Source organism: Numida meleagris, chromosome 5 (assembly GCF_002078875.1).
Source record: "Numida meleagris isolate 19003 breed g44 Domestic line chromosome 5, NumMel1.0, whole genome shotgun sequence".
NCBI classification, from domain to species: domain Eukaryota; kingdom Metazoa; phylum Chordata; class Aves; order Galliformes; family Numididae; genus Numida; species Numida meleagris.
In genome coordinates, this window is record NC_034413.1 from 20,403,132 (window position 1) to 20,425,335 (window position 22,204).

Below are 22,204 nucleotides of genomic sequence, written 5' to 3' on the forward strand. Positions count from 1 at the left end.
AGGTGTGACTTCTGGGAAGCTTCCTTCCTGACACAAACACTGACTGGTGCTCTTCTCTTCAGGGTAACGACATCATTGCTGCTGCTAAACGGATGGCGCTGCTCATGGCAGAGATGTCCCGCCTGGTGCGAGGAGGCAGTGGAAACAAGCGTGCCCTCATTCAGTGTGCAAAAGATATTGCAAAGGCATCAGATGAAGTCACTCGACTGGCCAAAGAGGTGGCCAAGCAATGCACCGATAAACGCATTAGAACAAACCTCTTACAGGTAATGAGTTAACCTGTAAACACCTTAAAATACTTTGTTCTTCTCTTACCATCTGTGAGCAGAGGAGGCGTTGTGGTAAAACACGAGCGTCCTCACTTAGTTTGTAAACTTGTGTCAAGTTACAGGTGTGTTTTTAGATGCCATAGTGGTGCCTATTTTGTAAGGTCAGAATCGGCTGCCAGATGAGTGTGCTAGGAGCACTGCTCTGTCCCATGTCTGCATCGCTTTATGTTGCATCTGCTGATTCCTACTGTATCAAAGAGTAGCAGCAGAAAGGTAACACTGCGTAGTTTTGTTCAGTGTCTCAGACGGATAAACATCCTTCCGTTCCCAGGTCTGGGTAAAACACTTGAGGAATATCTAGAGGAAGACATAATGTAGTTCTCCAGAAAAAAATCTCAGAGCAGCTAAAATAAGATGTTCAGTTATTTTAACAGTATTTGTCTGAAAGTCTTGAAAGTTATAGGGTCTGCTCTGTGCTTATTCTTTATCAAATAATAAAGGAAAACAGTAGAATTAATAGAGGGGGGAAAAAAAGTGTATCATTTGAATTTACAATGTGAAACATTTTTAATCCCTATTCTTTAGGTCTGTGAGCGGATCCCAACCATCAGTACACAACTCAAAATTCTTTCCACGGTTAAAGCTACCATGCTGGGCAGGACTAACATCAGCGATGAGGAGTCAGAACAGGTAAGAGGCGTAGAAGAACTGAAACCGCAGCGCGTTGAACGCTGAAGGAGTAATGGCGCCCCCTAGTGGGTCGCAGTGATAATACTTGTTCCCCAACATCGTCTTGAGTATTTATTTTACAGCTCTGTTGGCTTGCAAATGCATATTTTTCAATTGGAATCCTGCAATTTTCGGCTTCTGAGAGATTATTCAGCTTTGAAACATTGATCTTTTATTCAGACTTTAGTGCCCCGTGACAAACAGGAAAGTACTGTTAGGAGTTAGCTGTCACTCTAGAGTAGCAGTGTAATTTACTTTTCAGCAGTAGACTGCCTTAAAAATGCTTGTACTAGGGGAACTGTGCACAGTGGATTTCCATCCCACAGTTATGAACGTGCTATTTCCTAATATGTTTTTTTTTTTCCAGGCAACTGAGATGTTGGTTCATAATGCCCAGAACCTCATGCAGTCTGTAAAGGAAACTGTGAGAGAAGCTGAAGCAGCATCCATTAAGATAAGAACAGATGCTGGATTCACTCTGCGCTGGGTCAGAAAGACCCCATGGTATCAGTAAACAGCACATAAGCATTGTCTTCTGTAACATAAAATGCCTTTTTTTGGAAATGGAAGAGTTTTATTAACAGCAAAAGGTGCTGTATACATAAGCTTAAAGTTAGCTTATGCTAATGCCCCATTCTAAGGGTATGAATTATAAGAGAATGCGTTTAAAATATCTTTGGAACTTGTTTGATATCAAACACCTCAAAATTCTTTCCACTAATAGACAGTTCTTATCCTTTTTTTTTATCTTTTGAAGATTTTCTTGAAATCTGTAATCCCAGAAGCACATTTCATTTATGCACTGCATATTCCAGTAGTTTCCATATGATGGTATGATACGTAGACCTCACTTAAAGCTTGTCTTGAGAGTCTGGGACACTAACAGTGTTAGCTGGCAGTGATTTAGGGAAATCTTTGCTGTATAAACACTCAACTTTTCAGCAGGCTTTTAACTGGCTCCTTTAAATGGTTCAGAAGTGGTAGAAGGTTTGGATTTTTTTAAAAAAGGAAAAGAGGGATGGGAGGGGGCAAGCAGTTGTAAAATGAAGATTAAAATCCCATTGCTGAAATTATTTTTCTAAATTATCTTGTTGATTTTTGCTTGGCAACAGTACTTGAAAAAAAAAACTGGAGCTGTCTGTCACCCTCCTGTCACCCTGTAGGTGCCATTTCACAACTTTTGTACTGTACCGAGCTGCTTCTGGGGAATGTCAGTGGCACGCTGTCGTCAGCTGGAGGCCTTAAGTTGTGCAGCTCTCCTTGCTCAATTTAGTGATGTACTAAGATGAAAAATCCTGGTTCTTTGAATCTAGCTATGTGTCCAGAACCAGAAAATGTCACACACTGGCTCCTTCCATTTGAAAAGCAAAATGTGCACAAGGCACGTGTCGTTATAATTTTTTTCTCTTCTTTGCATCTCATGATATTCTAGCCACTTGAGATGGAAATTTAAAAGAATATTATTCTCAGAAGATGTCATGACTCACTGCTCTTGCTTCCAGCGGGTGCAGTAGCATTGCTTAAGCTTTCTGAAATCCAAGTAGTGCAGAGATGGGAAGCTCCTCGGGTAGCCCGATGGCTGCCCACGAGCAGCAGTTCCTAATGCTCAGTGTCCCCTGATATTTTTACTGGTTTTATCGTAGTTGGAGTTAGGAAGTTGAAAAGCTTTTTCAAGTCTTAGTAAATTGAACCATGTGTTACTTGGTCTTTTTTAGACAAAACGCACCCCGGATAAAATAGGCTTCAAATATTTTTATCCTCATGTGATCTAACATGCCTGCCTACTTGTAGTTTTATTTATTGCTCCATAGTCTCCTTTGGCATTTGAAATTATTGTTTTAGAATGGGTTGTTGTACTTTTGCAAGGAGCACTTGCAAACTTCTGCCCAGATCAGCACGGACCTCATGAGACCCAATTCATTTTCCTTTGCTGGTGATTGTCGCACCACCTTTATTGAAAGTGGCCGTGTCAGACCGAGCAGATGTTCCACTGCTTCAAGGAAGAGAGAGAGAACAGTCAGCTGCTCTTTGCTGGTCTGTAACACTCTACACTTGGACTTGCTCCCCCCCCCCCCCTCCATTGCACTGTTATCTAAAAAGGGAAGTTAAACTGATTCTGATGCATCTGCCTCAAACTGACCTTAGCAAGAGAAAGCATGTGTTGGTCTTCAATTTGCTCCCGGTGTCTGGGTATTACAAAACACATGGTACTTAGGAACTTGCCTTGGTATTCTCTTCCTGTAGTTACCCAGAACAGGAAGAGTAAGGAAGAGGTGCCAGAGCCTTAACCTGAATGTCTTGCATTTGGTCGGTTTATACCAGATCTTTAATGTAATTGTAATGTAGTAATTTCTATTTAACAGTAAATAACACTGAATAGGTAAGGGTCATTTTAAAGGGATTTTCTAAATAGTCTTCCTGTATTTCAGTACTCCTCACGCTCCCACTCCTCTATCCCCATTCAAGCTTCCCTAAGAGATTTTTTTTAGCATCCGTGTTTAGTTGCTTGACCGATATTAATGCAATATTACTAATGCCTTTAATACATACTTGTTTATGCCAAAGATCACTTTTTGTTTGTTGTTTGCGGGAGAGTTACAAATCATGGTTGCCTTTGGGATTCTTCCGGAATGTTTGCTGTAGGTTCTTGGATTGTGTTGTAGAAGCTGAGATACTCGTTCACCTTATGCAATTACTGGGGTTTTTTTTGTTTTTTTTTTTTGACACTATCGGTCTTCAGACCTGAAATGCGGCAAAAATTGGAAAAAGCCCATGAATGTCACTTAGAAATGTATTACCACTATAAAACGTTGTTTATAAACCAAAATGCGTTTCTGTATAGTCTAACGTTCTCAGCCTTATTCTTTGGTTCCGTTAAAACAATAAAAATGCATTTGTACAAATGTCAGCCTGTGGGTATTAATGGTAACGGAACAGTGTTAATATTGTAGCAACAAAAAGAGCAAACAGGAACGGCAGCAGAAATACTAAAGCAAAATAATGCTTTTCTGAGCACAAAAGGTGCAGTTTCTGAAACAGGAGCAAAACCAGCCATTTCTGTCTAGATTGGCAGTAAAACTGCAGCTGAAAGAACCTAGCAGGAGCTGTGGTCCAATGGGAGAAAGTGGGAGTTGTTCCAGGGGCCTGATCTGAGGCCGCCTGTCCCAGTAGTTCTGCCCAAGGCTCCCAGCATTGGAAATGGCATTTGCCTGATGCTGTCGGTACAGGAAGAGCTGCTGCTCTGGCCAGCACTTCATCCAATCTGAATTCTACTTGGCAAAGTAAAAATTACTTGAGTGCTAAGGCAGTTGCATGGGATTACAGTCCTGTTTCTGGCACAGAACCTCTTACCACCTTTCATACAATGCTTCTGTGTCAAAACTTCTCCCAGAATACACACGTAATGACTTCAGAAAACCAACATTTGTTGGTGATGTGAGACTGAGCGGAGCCCAGCAGTGCCAGAAGGCAGCTAGGACTTCGTGACAGCAGATAAAAGACCGATTAGAACTCTGTTAACAGAACTCTCTCCGTGGCTGAAGAACAATGAGGAGCTGTGAGATGGTCACCTTTGGCAGCACCGCTCCCAGAGCTGGACAGCTGGAGAAAGGCAGAGCGAGAGCTGGCACTGCATGCTCCTCAATGACATCCTTCTATTTCTTAAGCTGTACTGTCCGTACTGGTGCTGGTACAGATAATTTTAGAAGGGAGGACATGAACACAGTCCCCTCTGCTGAAAATAGTGCAGTTGACTTTCCTGCGTTTGGGGAAATGGAGGGAGCCAGCACAACCAACAGCATTTCCCTGAGGAACACCAGCTTGGTGCGCAGGGCCCGCTCATCCCGGCTCAGTGCCGCTGCTGACAGGGAGTTCTGGTGCTGTGCAGCGCAGCGTGGATCAGAGGGCTTTCAGAGACAGGAGTGCTGAGTGTCCTCGCAGAAGGTAAGCGGTGGTGCTGGAGGGAGCTGGTTTTGATCTCGTGTTGTGTACCTATCTCTGTCAGTAACAGTGTCCCTTCTGAAAGATCTTGCTACTGTTGCACTGGTAACATAAAGAGCAGTTGTCCTACTCAGGCTTGGGACGTATCAGTTCTGAAGACAACATTTTTTAGTAACATTAACTTAAATATACTGTTCACTGTAACGTGGAGCTGATCTGTTCGAGGAGCAATGAACTGGCAGATGTTCCACCAACTGAAAAAGGTAGGCTAGAAGGCCAAGTGCCAGGGCTGTACAAATGCAAGGCTTTCTTAGACCTACTAGTTTGTATAAGCCCTGTGTATCTGTAGTTATCTACCCTAACTTTCAGAAGTCCAAAACAAATTTATGTGATCTAGTTTATCCTAGTGCTATCGCCAGAGTTTCTAATAACCATCCACATGGATGGTTTGAACCGTGGGCCACAGATTGTCAGCTTTGCATCATCTCAGCTCTGACTGCAACAGTAGGACTGATCGCAGAATTTCTGCGGTTCTCCATTTAAACAAAAAAACCCCGCCCACCTGCCACGGTCATGGATGCTGTCTGAACTCCCAATACCTTCACAGTGATCGCATTCTGTGAAGACCTGGCAGCCGGTTACCACGTAACCGCACGGCAGCAGTCGTACCTACGTGCATTATGAACAGCTTACAGCAGTGATCACAAGAGAAAACGTATTTGCAGCAGAGTTCCCTTTATTTCATAACATTAAAGCACACAACCATTAAATATACTTGACACTTCTATTGTGCTATCTAAAAAGCTACACTCCAAATATACACACGGCACAAATCTGGTGGCATCCACTCAAAACAAGTGGAACATCAAAACCAAAGCAAAGGCTTCACATAAAAAATAGGTCTTACTCTCTGCAACTGTATTCTTAAAAAAAAAAATGGAAATGGTGAGATAAAATGGAAAGAAAGTGGATTACTGAAGCAACAATCACCTCCCCGATTTAATGCAGAATGTTATTTTTATCAGCTCATCTGCAGATGGCACAAATGAAAGCTGATTAAGGCAAACGCTTCTTAAGAAAGGCGATTTATTGTAAACAGCAAGGAAAACACGTTGTCTTCGTTAGAAGCTCTTTCTTAGGAGTGACATTTGCTCTGTCCCAGGCCCCTTTGGGACCCCTGCCCCTCGCATTGCTGCTGTTTCTGAAGGGACTGCGTGATGTGTTGTGGAATGCCAACTGGCAGCTGGCTGTGAGAAAAGCCCAGCTCTCTCTGCAGGCAGCCACAGCAGCAGAATGTGCCCTCGCACCACTTCCCCAAGGGCCTGTCCGGCCTTCATAATGTGCTTGGCCTCTGGGCTTTGGTATTTGGCAGTGTAGTGTGTGAGACGTTTTGCGGATCACCTGAACCAAACAATTCACCAGCACGACAAGTCAGTTAAAAAAAAGTGAAGGTGTATTAGAAAAAAGGTACCTCATTTTAAAGCCGTAATAGGAAAAACTAAGCTACGCTTTCATTTTAAGAGCTGCTGTGCACAATTGATTTGATCCCAAAGTAATCAGTATCTATTAATTAATTGGCACCTAATTAATAGCAACATGTCACTAAGCAGTCATTTTTAATTTTTTTTTTAAGGGGAATTTCCTCTTAGAAGTTGACCGTCTTCTCATGTCCTGACTTGAAATTTTCCTGCTTTTGTAATGTACTTGACGCCTTTAAAAGGCTTGTATTTTTCTCCATACATGTCCAGGCGATTTACTTTCAGTCCTGATAAAAGACAAAAACAAAAGAGTATAATCTTAAAAGCAAAATACTCCAAATGTTGTCAGTCTGTTAAACAGTCCTTTCTCTTTGCCTCAGGTACCACTCTCGCCGCCTAGGCACGGCTTCCCTGACAGGGTAACAACTGTCTTTTGTACTCCCTCAGCCAATACCTCCTTAGAAGCTACTGAACACAAGTGCACCTTCCAATGCGTGTGTACACTGAACTCTTGTTCCTAATAATGTCAGTGAAGCAAAGGACAAATTTTAGAATTGTTTTCACTCTAAATTATAAATTAAGTAATCTCTCTGAATAATTAGGGAACAGCAGTAGCTATTCATTACCTAACAACTAACAGTTTCAGCTTGGCTCCTGCTCTCCCACACACCTCCTGCCTTTGGCGTCCGGCCACTGCTTTGCTACATCTAAGCTAGTGGATTGAGAACTTAAGAGCAGAGCTTAGGATACTGTTCTCACACAAGGACTAATCCTTATTAACTCAGAGTGGGCTAGGAGGCGAAAGAACCACAGCCTGGTAACGTACCTGGATATACAGGTGCTGCCACCCATTCTCACCTGCTGGCTTCTCATCCTTCCATCCAGCTGCTCTGTGAGGTCCTAATCCTGCGATGCTTGCTCACGGAAGCATTCTACAGCTGGGCAGCTTGTGCGACTTAAGTGTTGGCAGAATGAGGCAGTGGTTGATTTAAATGTACTTTTGCCTGTACCATATAGATTTCATTTTGATCTTACTCACAAAAGGAGACAAAAAACTAACCAGCTCCAGAAAGTAAAAGGAGGCCTTATGTATTTAAAATCAGTAAGAGTTTTTTGACCGCTAGAGTGGTGGAAGTCAAGAGCAGCGTGCTAGATCATTGTCTCTTCACTGAAAGGAGAAATCTGCTTCTATTTAACACAAGTCAACAAAGAAAAATCTATTCCCCTGTGCGTTTCTGAGTCCTTGAGCAAAACCAACAAATCACTATTCCCTGCAAGAGAATCTGGAAGCAAGGCTAATTATCACCTCCAGCTAAACAACTGACAGTTTCCTACTCCATATCCTGCTGCTAATTATCCATCAGTATCGGTTTCCTGTAACACATATTTACTCACCTGAAATTGCAAGCTGTTGTATCTTAAACTGGATATTTAAACTTGGATTCTCTTCAGGCTTAGGGGCTCCAGACTGCAGGTTCACTATACCCTTCAGATTTGGCAGCTTTTGAGGGGTAATTTTGCCAACATCCCATGTTAACACCTGTCAGGAAAGAGAGAACAGTGGCAGCAGACCTTGTGGATGCCACCTGTGAAGCCAAGTCCAGGTGAAGCTTTTATCTTGCAGGCTGGGTACAGAAGTAGTCTGGTAGAATTATCCCAGTGGCTGGGAGATGGCACGCCGCCGTTTTTGTTTTAAAAACATCAGGATTTGTTCTTTCTAAAGCAAAGTGTTTCTTTGAGAACTTTCACTTACAATTCAAACCAAATGCCAACTGAGATTTTTCAAGGGCAGCAGAAAGCTCCGAGCAGGCTGCTGGAGCCAGCAGAAGGCCTTGGCTCACTCTGCGTCTCAGGAACAGCCTCTAGGGCCTAAAAAGCCTCAGGAGCTTTAAGAAACTTAGGTCTTACCCCATCTGAGAGGCGAGACTCACAAGATGGTGTTTCAGATCCTTTGTTTTTCTTCTTGTTGTCTTAAAAAGGCAGATCTTTTGGAAAAATTTTTTCTGATCTCTTGCCACCTGTTTTTCTGACTCCTTGTTTTCAAGTCTACTGCGTTTTCTCCAGCTAAGTATGTTTTAAAGGGCATAGACTGGAGAATATACTAGAGCTGAAACCACCAGCAATATACTGTTGCAAGCAATAAAGAGAAAGATTAGGAAAACTGAAAGTGCAGGGAAAAAGAGAAGAAGGGAAGTGGGGAAGGGAAGCAAAGGAGACCAATAGAATCAGAAATCACAACTGGTACGTCTCTAAGACTGAAAAAGCAAATTTTTAAGAGAAGATCTGAATTATTACATATGCCGGAGGGAAAGTTTTTTGCCATGTGTGGAACAGTGTTCCAGCACTATGCATTATGTAGGACTTGCTCTTGTGTTTTCTTAAATAAATACGTAAGTAAAACCTTAAGACTTACCTTAGTAACTGGATCAAACGTATAGCTGCCTTGCGTAGCGGTGAGATTCATATTAAGAACTGCTTTTGGCATGTGAACTGTCATGACAACTCCTTCTACTGTTTTCCCCATGTTCTGTTTTGGTCCAATGGTAACATCAAATCTTCCCGAAGAACTGTTCTCCTTAAAGCTGATCAAATGCTTCACGTACACAGGAATTGCCACCAAGCTGAAAAGAGAAGACAGTAGTTGAATACATCCCGTTTGCTTCTCTGCTGGGGGAAACAAAGACCTTTCTCATAAATACTTCCTATGTATCTGCCAGGTATTCAGCTTAGAACCAGTTTCTTTCAAAAGTGAAAAATGATTTCCAGCTCTTCAGCATCATTGCTGAAATGATTTTTATTGGTGGAGAACGAAGAGAAGAGTTTCTTTTACGTTACTTGTCCTAATCTCTATCCTTCCTTTTTTTTAAAAAAAAAAATTATTAGTATTTTTTAAGTAATCTCACTAAGCCAATTCTCACAACAGGTGCCAGTCAAATCAGACTTAGTTTGCAGGTACTTGCAATTCAGACTTTTCTGCGCAAAAAAAATATTTTAATGAATAGCAGAAACCTCTATCTATAAGAACCTTACCCACCAAGCATCTAGCAGCAATGCTGATTACCAGGAAGGACTAGCCCTGAATTAGTACCACGTGTGGTTTATCCCACTAAAAAGTGAGTGCTGGGCTCAGCAGCTGGCTGAAACACTGCTGCCTTCTTGCAGTGAGCACAGACCTCCAGATTAGTAAAAACCTGGGAACGTGCTTTCTGGCAACACTGTGAATTCCCCTCTTAACAAGGAGAAATCTGTAGCTACTCAGATGGAAAGCATTAGACAGTGCACCTACAGAACGAGCACATCTACACCAAAACGTACTTCTGTGAACTGACACGGTAGGAGATCAGTCTGAAATTCCCATCCGGAGGAATAAACGAAAGGACTCTTTCAGACTCCCAGCGTTTGAATCGAATACATGGATGGAAGCTGACATCATCCAGCAGCCTTGGGTTCTGTAAGTAGTGGCAAAGTGATGAGCAGAACGTCATAAAATATCAGTGGTTTGAACTAGCTTCTGAACACTGCACAATTCCTGTTCCCTAGACTCTATCGTTCCTAGCCATTACCGCAGCAGTTCCCCTGAGTGTGTTTTCATGCACAAAGGCACGACACTGAACTACTGAACAACACAGCAACTTCTAAAATAGAATGCAAAACTCAGTATATTTTTTTTCCTGTGAAAGTAAGATGAAGTAGTTGTCATGCTCTTACAATGTCTAATTCTGTTCATTAAAAAAATACATCCTGAGCAATTAAAATTGCCAACTACAGTACTGAATTTACCATGAAAGAAAGAGAAAGATCTGGCATTCCTGAGAGCTTAATACACGAATCAATAACGCCTTGGATTTCTGCAAAGACTGTGGAACCTGTGGGAGAGAAAAAAAGAAAGACACCTCACTTAACATACTACCAAGGGCCTAACAAATGTCAAGTGCAGCTAGAGGGCACAGGTGGCATTTGCACAACACTCAGGAACATGCCAGCACAGACAGGAAAGGTCACTCCAGTTACCCGTGGTCTGGGCAGCTTGCTAAAATACATAAACCAGAGCAAACAGCGTGTCCCTGATCAGCTAATTACACCTGTGCAAGCTGGTAGGCACAACTTGTACTGCATGTGCTTGCGCTGGCTGTGAGCAACGCGCAAATAAGAATTTCAGAATATGCAAGCTCTATATCTTCCTTTCTTCCACCCCTGTCTCTAGCAAACTGACAAGTTGTATAGTGGTGCAGGACACGGGTGCACATCAAAACACAATGAAGCACAGGATGTCATCATCCTTGGCTTGTGCAAGTGCAGCCTCCTTCACAATGGCAGTACACGTCCGTTGTGATGTTAAATAGATCTAGAGCCAAAAGAAAACACGAAAACGAAACTACTGAGCATCTTACCCGGAAAAAAAATAATTTCCTTAAATGCTCTATAAGGACATTTAAAAAGTCACAAGCAGGGCTCTGGACTAATTACTCCTACAAGCAAAGGTTCTTTTAGAAGGTGAGCAGAAATCATGGTTGATCTAGTCAAGAGGGAGGGGAAACTTCAGTCTGGAGAAGAGGAGGCTCAGAGGTGACCTTATCGCTCTCTCTAACTACCTGAAGGGAGGTTGTAGTGAGCTGGGGGTTGGCCTCTTCTCTCTTGTAACTAGTGACAGGACGAGGGGGAATGACCTCAAGTTGCGCCAGAGGAGATTCAGGCTGGACATTAGGAAACACTACTTTTCTGAAAGAGTGGTCAGGCGCTGGAACGGGCTGCCCAGGGAGGTGGTTGAGTCACCGACCCTAGAGGTGTTCAAGAAACGTTTAGATGTTGCACTGAGAGACATGGTTTAGTGGGGTTATTGGTGGTAGGTGGATGGTTGGACTGGATGATCTTGTAGGTCTTTTCCAACCTTGCTAATTCTATGGTTCCATGAAACTGGGGAGTTAATACCTGAAAAGGAGGGATCCTGTTTCAGACGAAACAGTTAACCAAACCCTTATAAAACAGGATAATGTCCTTATTCTTGGGAAGCCACCTTACCTAATTCTTAGTCCTGGTGAAGGTTAGGAAAAAAGACTCTGCATTATAAGTCCCTAAGGGATTACAGCAGAAAAAAGCAGCTACGACTACAGCAGTGGAGCCTCAGCAGGAAATTTAAAGACTCTCATGGACACTGATTGAGCTTGGAATATATACAGAAATAAAAACAGAGTCTTGATTATAACTCCTGAGGCAAGGCACTCGTGCTACTCTTAAGGATTCTGTTGAGCCAGGAGAGCGACACAGCCGTCAGGGTGTTCTGACTGTGACTGCCACCTTCTTTTGGTATCAAAATGGCAGGAGTAAGAGCTGCACAACAGGTATTTATGACTATCCAGTACAACTGGGACCAGAAAGTTTGTCAAAGTGGCATATGGAAACATTTTCCAGATACGTTAAAAAAAAGAAGTATTATTATGCTTCCTAATATCTGGATCCAGTTTACATACAAGAAAAACAATACTGTCCAGGAATTCTGCAACAAGTTTTGTTTTGCTATCAGAGGAAAGCTGATGACTTCTTGTTCACTTGAGGGCTCACAAGCAATGAGATAGATTATTGGTAAGAACAATGTGAGATAATTTTGCCATCACGTTTAAAACTTTTGTCTTTTCCATTTGTATCTCAAGAAAGAATCAATATGCCTAATCATAGAATTTTTACTGTAGATGTACGGTATGTTCTTTAAGCAGCTTAGAGCATATTGCCATTTTACGATGAACTAAAGGAACATATTTGGGCATATTATTTTAAATTGGTTGTATGTCTCTACTTTAGACAAAGATCCATGCATAGAAAACATAGATGCAAAAAAACAGCTGCACTGTATTCTCTCTAAAATCGGTGTCTAACTGTAAACACATTCAACAAACAAAAAACAAAAAAAGAGTCTGCAGCAAATCTTACCTGATTTGTCTATAATCGCATCAATTTCCTCAATGACATCAAAGTAGGCTTCATTGTTTGTGTATTTTACCCCTGCTCTGCGCCAAGGAATGTTGGACAGCTGTCCAGTGGGAAGGGTGTCACCCACATTACTGCTGCCTTAAGAATGGAAAGGAACTCAACATCAGTAATTAATTACAAGAGGAATGTTGTAATGGCAGCAATCAAGAAACAAAACAGGATTTGACCCCTGGAACTGCAAACTAAATCTGAACCACTGAAATTTCATTTGTTAGGTGATATGAACGAACTTTAAGGATGTATCCAGACTTATTACAGCTTTCAGATCTTATACTTTGCATAGCAAAATACAAGGCTTGAGTCAGCTGCATGTTAGAGTAGGAGGAGATGTGGGCCTAGATCCCCCAGAGGATTTCAGCACTGCAGTTGAAGACATTACAGCACATTTCCCCCATCTTCCTGCTAGAGCTAGCTGGATGCCTTTGGGACCAATTTGATTGTAAGAGCTATTATGAAGAAAGACTTGCAACAAGATTTAGGGAGGGCTCCCACCCCTTTCATTTGTTACACCAAGGTTCTCGCTTTTGGTGCCCACCTGAGCTAGCCAGCGGTGACGTGACCACCACATCTAGGCCTGACCACGCACCGCATCGATCAGACCCTGGCCCGGACTCAACTTTCTGGCTTGACTTGCCCAGTCATCACTGAACTGCAGCGGGCCACGTTACCATCTCCAGCTCTGATCTGACCCTGCCTTGTTGGCTCACTTTCCTGCCTCCTTGTCAGGGAGGCCACTGCCCCTGCCTGCCTTGCTGTTACCCTTAGCTCCCATCTCATACCACTGCTCAGTGTGAGAAGAGGGCTTCCCGAGCTATCTGGTTATAACGTAAGCAGTACCATCATTTTTCAATTTAAAAAGTCCAAAACAAAAAAAAGCCAACACAATACAAACCCGATGAGACTGTATAAAAAAAAAATAAACCACGTGTGCTGCCTCTACCACAAAACCAGCTGCCCCAAGCACTGCCTCCATGGCCTTGCAGCCCACCTACTGCCAGTCTCTAGCACAACATACCGGCAACCATCTCACGTGTCTCTGGCCCAGGGTGACGCTCCATGGCTCACCTCCCCTGCACCTGCCTGCCAGCCCAGCAGATTCCATCAGCTCAGCTGACAGACGCGTGGCTCTGTCAGTGTGAGACGTCTGCATTTACAACAGCCTGAAACCAGCAGAGCTCAAGGGATGCTGATGGTGGCAGGAGGAGGCTGAGGACAGCCTATTTGCTTCCCTTCGTGCTGTCTGTCCCCAGGCACCAAAGATTTATTAGATATCCGTTAAATGCCTCTGCAGAAGAATTTCTTATAATACATAACCTTCTCCAGTGCCCCTCAGTTATTCAAGGCTTGGGCTAGCTCTCTGCCACTCCCAGAGCACCTGTCTCCAGCATGTGCTGTCCCAGCTGGGAATGGCTGTTGCTGAGGGACTCCAGCAGCTGGGGTTGGATCAGGCAGTGCCACTATGGGGATACTGAAGGGGCCATGCATAAACAGCAGATAAGGAAGGAATTGCTTTTATTCAGCCAACCTCAAATGACCGTGGCCTCACCTTCCAGATTCACACCGATACAATAATATTTGGTAGCTATGAGGCTCACGCTTTGTTTTTAAGCAGTTACCTCTGAAAATTATTTAGTTTCATACCTGTGATGGAATTGACAACGGAACGCAGAATTGTGGGAGGCTTAATCAGCTCCTTCAGTATGTTGGATTCTGTTGCCAGTGGAAAGCCGTTGTCCAACATTTCTTCCAGAAGTTCGTACACAATAACAACATTGTCCTTAATTGCAGTCTCAGAACATTCGCCAAAGTAATCCTAAACAAATCAGAGATTAAACAGGGGAGGATTTTTATTCCCGTTAAAATGTTTTGCAATTTTCTTTTTGCTTACTCTCTAGTACCTCAAGGAACTTCAGTGCTTAAACTGACAAGCTTCTTCTATTCTTTGACTGCATCACATGTTAAGGTCACATCGAGCATCTAGTGCTAACAGTGAAATTAACGTAAGTTGGTTTTCTATGTATACCTGTCCCAAGGGTTCTCCCACTTGTGAACATTAAACATATCTTGGGTTAGAACACCACTGTAGAATATAGAAGCTGTATTTCAGCAGTGCTCAGTCTTCACAAAGGCTCCTTTATTTACAGCATCTGTCAATCAGGCTGCAAACTGACTCCCAAGTCGCATCTTGTCGCTCCTACTGACTTCTCCATGACTGCATGATCATTCTAGTTTAGCTACGGAACTTGAAAAGTACTCAAAGCTTACAGAAAAAAAAACAAGCTGGAATTTGGGTTTTAGTGCTCATGTGCTGGTATCTGTAAGTCAAATGAATACAAAAAGTAACCCTCCTTTTCTTTTGTACTCTGACAAACCAGCATTAAACTGCAAAGGGAAACGTCACGGACAGAATGATTTATTGCCTTTCTTCAAAAGAAGTTTATACAAAAATTTCTTCATAATCATTTCAATTTTAATGTTACTTAATGGCAACAGACCTGAAAAGTATCTGCTACTCGGTGCAGAAATTCAATTACAAAGAGCGGCGGCACTTCTGTCTGTATGACAGACACAAAGAAGATCTTATCCCGATAGATGCTGATGAGGTAGTGGTGTGGCGTGGAGATGACAGGAGGCACATTCTCGACATCGATTGCTTTCTCCTGAGCTTCAAAGAAATAATCACACACAGACTGGCTCACAACGCTCTTCCAGTGCTTCTCCAAGAATATATCACCAGAACAGTTTATAAGAAACAGGCTGTGGATCATTTTCTGTTGGAAACACATTCAAAGAAGTTAAACAAAAGGATTGGAGGATTGACATTATATCTTCTCCTGCATTCCCTTCCTTATTATGGTTACTGTTTACTAATATGCACTGTGAATTTAAGAAAAATATACTGCTTTGCTGCTTTTTTTAAATTACATTTTCTTTATTTAAGGGAAGGCTCTGCCACAAAATAATTCAGGGTGACTTAAGTTGCTAACAGATAGCACAATGTAAGCAAGAAGCCAGTACCCTTGCTTTCTACTTCCATCCCTGTTTGGCATTTGTAATGTATCTCTTAAAGAAACGCTGACTCTCCTGAGCCAGCATGCCAACGTGTCGGGATAACTGTATGATTAAGTCTCCTACTTTTTCTTGTAGCAGAGGATTTTGCATAACATTTACATGTGCAATTGAGCATTGTGGTATCTTACGGAGAAATCTCATTACCTTGTCAGCTTTCAGCTATTGAACAAGAAAAGTGTTTTTTATTTGCCCGCTGCTCAGTCTTTTGCTGATGATCTATGCCAAGCTGCACTTGGATAAAGGACTGGAATTCTTTGAAAGTACACAAAACCAGATGTTTGCTTCACCTAATAGAATTGCCTCAGATGTGCTCGATACACATGGAAGAAAAACTTCTAAAATAGTCTTACACTTGAAAGCTAACTCACTCATAAAACAAGGGGAGTATTAGCTGCAGCTACTGAATGTAACTTTTTTCTTGGATCTTTCCAGATTTACAAATAACATACCCCAGCCACTGATCCTTCACTTTGTTCATGGGAAAAGGAGTTTATCTGTCTTTTTCTAAAAAGTAATTCCCAGTGCATTTCTCAAAATTCAGTGAGATAGTCGATGAATTAAGTCGTTGATTCAAATCAAGTGAATCAACTGTTTTCTCCACATCTGCAGAAGAGACAAATGCTATCAGGCTTCAGCTTAGCTCCTCAGCCTTTCCAAGAGGCTGCTGCAGTGCTTCAGCTGACCTGCAGCACAGCCGTACTCTGACAAAAGCAAGACTGAGTTTAAAAGCGGGCTTAGAAAACAAACACAGTTTAACCCAAGCCCAGCGTCCTCAAGCTGAAGTTAACTGGGTACTTACATCAGGCATGAACTCACTCTGTAGCTGAAGAAACTGCCACTGGCAACTCATCCCTGCTGCCTTCCAAGTACTGATATCAGAGCGTTTGTGGCTCTGCAATGACAGCATGTCACTGTGCACACTGGGACCTTGCCATGTCTCTGCCAACTCCTGACCAAAGCACGCTGTCCTCAGTGGGTAGCCATGGGAAGACCAATGGCCAGTATGTGGACTGAAAAAGCCAATGAAGCCAATGTGGCGTATAAAGGGAAGTTATTTTGGAATTGTTGATGGCCAATTTGCTTAAGAGTGAGAAAGAAAACAAAGCTATGAAGTGACACTATTGCATGCTACTACAATACCTGTCCTGAACCAAACCAATCTCTAAGTGAGTTAGTTACAAAAAATCAGACAGCTTTAATAGTACAAGAACAGCATTCTTATTAAGGAACCTCAGCACAATTGCTTTAATCCAGTTTAACTAAACATGTTCTGAATTTAGCCAGTGCTGAACATTAAAACCCTCCAAAATCTCCTGGATGGCCATACAGCAGCACTGAGTATAATCAACCACTGAATGTCAGTATTGTTCCACACCAAGGCGGCCCAGACATATGATCAGCTGTAAAGCTTAGAATAGTTCTCTGTACATTTTAACGTGGATACAATAGCACTGCTGTTAACAACTCCGGGCCCCAACTCCTAGGCACTGCACATAAAACAGTGCAGAGCAGTTTCAGCACATGCAGGACCCAGCAGCTGCACCTGACGCTGACAGAGTACATCAGAGCTGCATTACACAGCCGTTCTAAGCCCCAGCAGTGGTCTTGCTGTACAGGTTCATACTGATTCTACTGATCATAAGCTGCTCATTTGTGATTCTGTTGTTTGAGCTAGCACAGCTGTGCAGCATGCCAACATACTGGCTACCTACATACAGCCACGTTGCTCCATGCTGGTCTGCAGCCAGCCTCTGTAAGCACGGCCGCAAGTTTTGCAATGCATTCCACCCACAACACTAGACCATGACATGATACACAGATGAGAGAGGGGCTTCACAGCCAGAAGGGATGGCAGTGGTGGACCCTTGCCCCTATCTACTCATGCTCATGTGCCAACTGTGTTCCTAAGTCTGCATGGCCTTGGGGTGAACGAGAATAACAAACCGAGCAGTCAAGTCCCACCTAGCTGCATTCCCCATCTTCAGCCATTTCTGCAGGATTTCACATGTGTAGCAGAAATGCTAAGTCACGGCCTGAACCAGTGACTGAGCACCTGGTGGGAAGGCAGGGCCAGCCCATGGGAGCTCAGGTGCATGCGATGCGTCTGGGTGACTAGAAGGGGTGGAGCCAGGACCCACCCCTTCCCAGACCTCATTTCAGGGTTGGCAGTGAAGACAAAGGTATCTCACTGGAGATCTTTGCCTACTGGAGGCCTTCCAAAAGTAAGCAGTTCTTTCCTTTTATTTCTGCCTCCATGGCTGCTGCATTTGGGCTTGTCCTTATTTGTTGCAACGAAAGACTTTGTCACCCTGCTGTTATGTCTGTACTTTCCATCACTTTATAGTGTTACATGACACATAATTTTGCTTCTAGCAGAAGCTCCCTTCATACCCCTCCCTCACGTACTTCTTCCCTCTTTTGCAGGTTTTAGCAGTGCGCTAATAAGAAACATAATTCAAAGTGCTCTGGAAAACTGCAGCTCTCTCCTTACAGCTAATGTCTCCAGCCTGTACGCCCCAGCAGCCATGGCACGACGCCGTCCCATCTGCAGTGGGCAGCTCTGTTCAGACACTTCCCTTTGCCAGTGCTGAGCACAGCAGAACTCTTACAGCAGTGTGGAACCAGAGACATTTCATGTATCCCATGTGCTGTCAAACTGCTGGCACCAGCCAGATAAAGATGGAGCTGATACTCGATGTCTTAGAACTGGTGTTACTACAGAAGTATCTTACGTGAGCTAATATTTATCAGAAATTACTTACAGTGCTCCCAGTACCGAAGATTTCCCAGGGAATCTTTGTTTGTGTACCAGACTACATTTAAGATACACAGGCATGAGGTTTTCTCATTACTTCATTTTTTCTTTCTATTTCATCAGAATTTTAGATTTGCAAAGAAAAAAGGTGAAAAATGCAAACCATAAGAAATCCCCCTGGTACCAGTAAGATTCTGCGTGCCAGCAGGTCAGGTAAGTACCAGCAGCCCAACAGCAGAGCACGTGAAGAGCTGGGACATTCCGAGAGTAAAGATCTTGAATCAAAATCCACCAGTTTAAAAGACAGCAGCAAAAGCACACCGCCACCATCTGAGAACCAGGAGAGTGTATGCAAACACCAGTTTGAGAAGGCAGCATACAAACACTCTATGTAAAATACTAAAGGTGTGCTCCTAGGAACATTTCAAAAGGACAGATCTCTCATCTCTCTGCTTTTAGGCCGACCTAACAAGCGGCCTGAAGGATTTTGTGGACTATTATTTGCATCTTTAGCCCTAAGCGAGCTACTCGAGATCATTTTAATAGGCTCACTGTCTTAGACACTGCTTGACTGCAGGGGATTGTACAGGCGCTGCAGCAACAAGCAGCCCAGTGGTTCGCTCTGGTCAACTTCCCATCCTTGTTAGGAGCTCTGACATACGAAATTCCATGTAGCTCTAGGTAGTCGTTTCCACTCCCCCAGAAACTGAAGTCCTCAAAGAAGAGCTATAAATATTTAAACTTAGGCATCTTCAAATATGCTATTTCCATCCCTGTGTCTTTTGATTAAATCTGGATTTTGCTATTTCACTTTTTTTTCCTCCATCTCTTGGCTGAGAAACATCTGGGCTCGCAAGACAAAAGCAGAGCTCACTGGTGAGACGGAAAGGCCGTGATCATGGAACCACGCTGATTGCACGTGCTTGTCCTTAGCTACAATTAAATACCCTAAAATGTAATTACTACAGAAATACTGCTGCCAGCTGCTTTTCCCTAACACTCAGCTGAGTTACAGTCAAAGCTCAGAAAACCAGGAGTGAGGAATTTATCACTGACCTCTGCAAAGCCCTTCAAAGCGTTACTGCACAGGGCTCCATGTGGGATGTGACCAGAGCACTGAGACTCACGCTCCTGCACCTGGCTGGGCTGCTCTGAAGGCCGCAGGGTCGGTGGCAGTGGGCTGGCTGAGCCCCCACCATCAGTCGGTGGAAATAGACTACTAGTGACACGCCATTAAAAGCACACAAAGAAATCAAATGCTCAGAGTAATTTGGAGAAACAAATAAGCTCAGACAGGTAGCTCTATTTCTATTTTGAAGTTCATATTTTTGTCACAACCACCCTGCGGGTAGTTTCGCTGGCTTTTTCCAATACATTCAGGATGTGTGGACAACCTCCACAGACTCACTGGCTCTTAAAATAGCAATCTAATGAAGAGAAGCTTCAGTGACATTTTCAAGACAGGGTGATGGATCTGAACACACAGCTTGCCGGGACAAACCTGATACAATGTTAGCAGTTGCGAGTCTCGGATCTCACCAAAACGCCTCATTTCAGGTTTTTTTGTAAGGCTCCTATCATCGCTAATGTATCTTGCTGCTGCTGCAGTTGTCATTGATCTTCTTCATTTATAAGATGCCCACAGCTTAAAGCATCCCTACGTTAGGGTAAAAATATATTCACAGCCCTTCTTAGGAACTACCTAGTCTATTTGTGATCAGGCAAAGCTCCCAGCACCAAACCAACTGCAATTAACAGCATCAAGTGCCGGTGTCTGTGAAACAACCACTCAGATGTATATTCTATAAGCAAGATCATCCCTATTAAAGACTAAATGCTTTGTTTCCCAGTTTTTCAGTGTACATGTATTTATGTTCCCTCTCATTTAAAACGTTGTTAGTAACTTTCTGGAACGGTTTGTGAAAGGAAGTGGTCGTCTGAGAACGCTCTGGAGTTGTCCTAAACCAGCGTTCGGTACCCATTACAGGCTTTCAACTTCCTTTGTGGTTCTACAGATAAAATCACAGCCTACAAAATAATTTGTGTAGCATTTCATCTGCGGACTGATTGGCTTTCCTATCAAGCATTTGCATGGTGCCTCTGTTCAATTTAGTATCAACCTTCTAAGTGCTGGCAAGATAGCTCAATCTCTTGCCAACAAAACAATTTTAGACGCTGAATAATCACACAATATTCAATACTGCATAACTGCAGTTCCCTTTGGGATCTGCAAGAACAGAAAGTTTCACTATAAAAGCCAAAAATCCAATAGAATTGCTCAGAAAAAAATAATAAATAGAAATGAATTGCTAAAACTACATTTTCACACAAAAGTGGAGCATTTCCAATACAATTTGCAAGCAAATCAGAGGATTTATGACAACTAATGGGCCATTTAAGAACTTCACTCTCTGAAAGCAGCACTGAATAAAGAGATGGAAAAGACCAAACTGACATGGTAAGGCCAACAGGAGCTTCAGCTGAGACTGACAGATCTTAGAATGCTTTCTGCCTTGTTTCGCCAGCTCCCTGTAGCTCTGGCAGGAGTGATGGTGCTACAGCTTCCTAGCACTCTTCTCCTGGGCTCTATTTTAAGAGACAACCGATGTTCAGTGAAGGACACGCACAGCACCGTGCACTGCTGGGACACAGACCAGAGCCCGCAGGTACCACTGCAAATGATGGCTCTCACCAACACGTGGACTGCCACAACCAGCTCAGAACACAAACTGCAGAAAGGAGGTATGTCACTGCTTTCTTCCATGAGAAGGGAACAGAGCCATGCTCTTTAGCTCTGCAAGAATTAAGTCAGCTGAAAAGTAAATAAGAGGAAGGAACTCTACACTGTAAAAAGATTTAACTTGGTTTCCTCTCACTTTCCATGTATGATGTACAGCTGCTGCTTGTCACCGCTGTTCAGATCTTTCTGCCTCAAGAACTCCAATTTCTCCTTCAGAAATTCCCATGACAAGATCTCTATTTAAGATCATTCAATGCAGAATTGCTTGCAAGGAGAGCTTTGTTTGAAAGAGTAACTGAGACTGAACTGGTATGTAACTGTAACTGCTTTGCACAATAGGAAACATCATTTCTGGACAAGGACAGCAAATTAACACTGCAGGGTGTGGAAGGGTGTCAATGTTTGATTTGCCATCTGTGAGGAATTTTCAGTTATGTGACAAGGGCAGGAAAGATCCTTCTTGTTCCATTTTCTCCCCGAGTGGTTTTATTTTGAGTTAGATGGCACCCAAGGTATGACAGCTCAAATCCTAGGCATTTACAGGGATATACCATTCAGGTGCAGATTTGTGTGTTTGCTTATTTCTCTTTTGTTTTAATACATAAGAAGTGATGTACAATTCAAACCTGCCGGGAGCTGCTGGCTGCATCACTCCCAGGTGATCAGTCAGTTCACATAACTCAGTTCTTTTGCAGCAGACTGCTTCTATCACTTTACCTCTTGCACGAGTAATTTAATTTGCTTGTGCTTTTCTTGCTAAATGGCTTTCCCTCTCCCATACCGCAGTCTGCCTTCTATGAAGATGAATTTTCAAGTGTGATTTTTTTTTGTCTGGCTGTTTATACAACAGCTACATTTAATGACGGGCTCAGACCGACATCTGAGGGCTACACATCACTCAGCACAAGATGCTAAGCGCATGGCTGCTTCAAAGTAGATTAGCGCTGAACCAAAACAAAAGAAGCTGCAGCTTGCACCCAATTGTCGGACACACGTACAGAGAAATCTGTAGAGTGCTTGCTGATGTAGGGGCTTCCCAAAAGAAGGAACAGAAAAAGAAACAAGTGCACGCACACGCCGCCCTCCTCCCGCGCTGCACACAGCCCTGCTGCCCGCGGGCCGCTCCCTCTGTCCCGGACTAACGGGGCGCAGGCCCTCACCTGCCCCGTGCCACCGCGCGGCTCTGTGCGGGGCGGGCACGGCGGCTCTCCCGGCCGATAAAGAGCCGCCGCCCCGG

The 22,204-nt window shown here is 43.2% G+C and overlaps 2 protein-coding genes and 1 long non-coding RNA gene across 4 annotated transcripts in view; 2 read left to right on the forward strand and 1 right to left on the reverse strand.

Annotated features, from left to right (window-relative positions):
• Window positions 1-3,906, forward strand: part of VCL (vinculin) — a 61,138-nt gene extending 57,232 nt beyond the window's left edge. For both annotated transcript variants that reach the window (XM_021400426.1, XM_021400424.1), the window contains 3 exons: window positions 63-266; window positions 855-959; window positions 1,366-3,906. In XM_021400426.1, coding sequence (XP_021256101.1) covers window positions 63-266; window positions 855-959; window positions 1,366-1,512 — 456 coding nt within the window. In that variant the 3' untranslated portion in view covers window positions 1,513-3,906. The remainder of the gene's footprint in view (window positions 1-62; window positions 267-854; window positions 960-1,365) is intronic.
• Window positions 5,654-15,173, reverse strand: AP3M1 (adaptor related protein complex 3 mu 1 subunit). The gene is made up of 8 exons (XM_021400428.1): window positions 14,896-15,173; window positions 14,042-14,213; window positions 12,341-12,478; window positions 10,196-10,281; window positions 9,731-9,864; window positions 8,829-9,036; window positions 7,811-7,955; window positions 5,654-6,702 (listed from the first exon to the last, which is right to left on the reverse strand). Exons 1-8 carry the CDS (start codon window positions 15,166-15,168, stop codon window positions 6,602-6,604), a joined length of 1,257 nt encoding a protein of 418 aa, XP_021256103.1. The 5' UTR covers window positions 15,169-15,173; the 3' UTR covers window positions 5,654-6,601.
• LOC110400519 lies at window positions 15,963-18,168 on the forward strand. The gene is made up of 2 exons (XR_002439918.1): window positions 15,963-17,694; window positions 17,897-18,168. It is a non-coding gene; the product is annotated as an uncharacterized LOC110400519 (long non-coding RNA).

Coding starts and splice junctions, on each gene's coding strand:
- AP3M1 (XM_021400428.1), bottom strand. CDS start 15,168: ATGATCCACAGCCTGTTTCTTATAAACTGTTCTGGTGATATATTCTTG. Junction 9,037..9,730: donor TACCGTGTCAGTTCACAGAA/GTACGTTTTGGT, acceptor TTCTCTTTTCAG/CTTGGTGGCAATTCCTGTGT. Junction 7,956..8,828: donor CGTTTGATCCAGTTACTAAG/GTAAGTCTTAAG, acceptor CTTTCCTGACAG/GTGTTAACATGGGATGTTGG.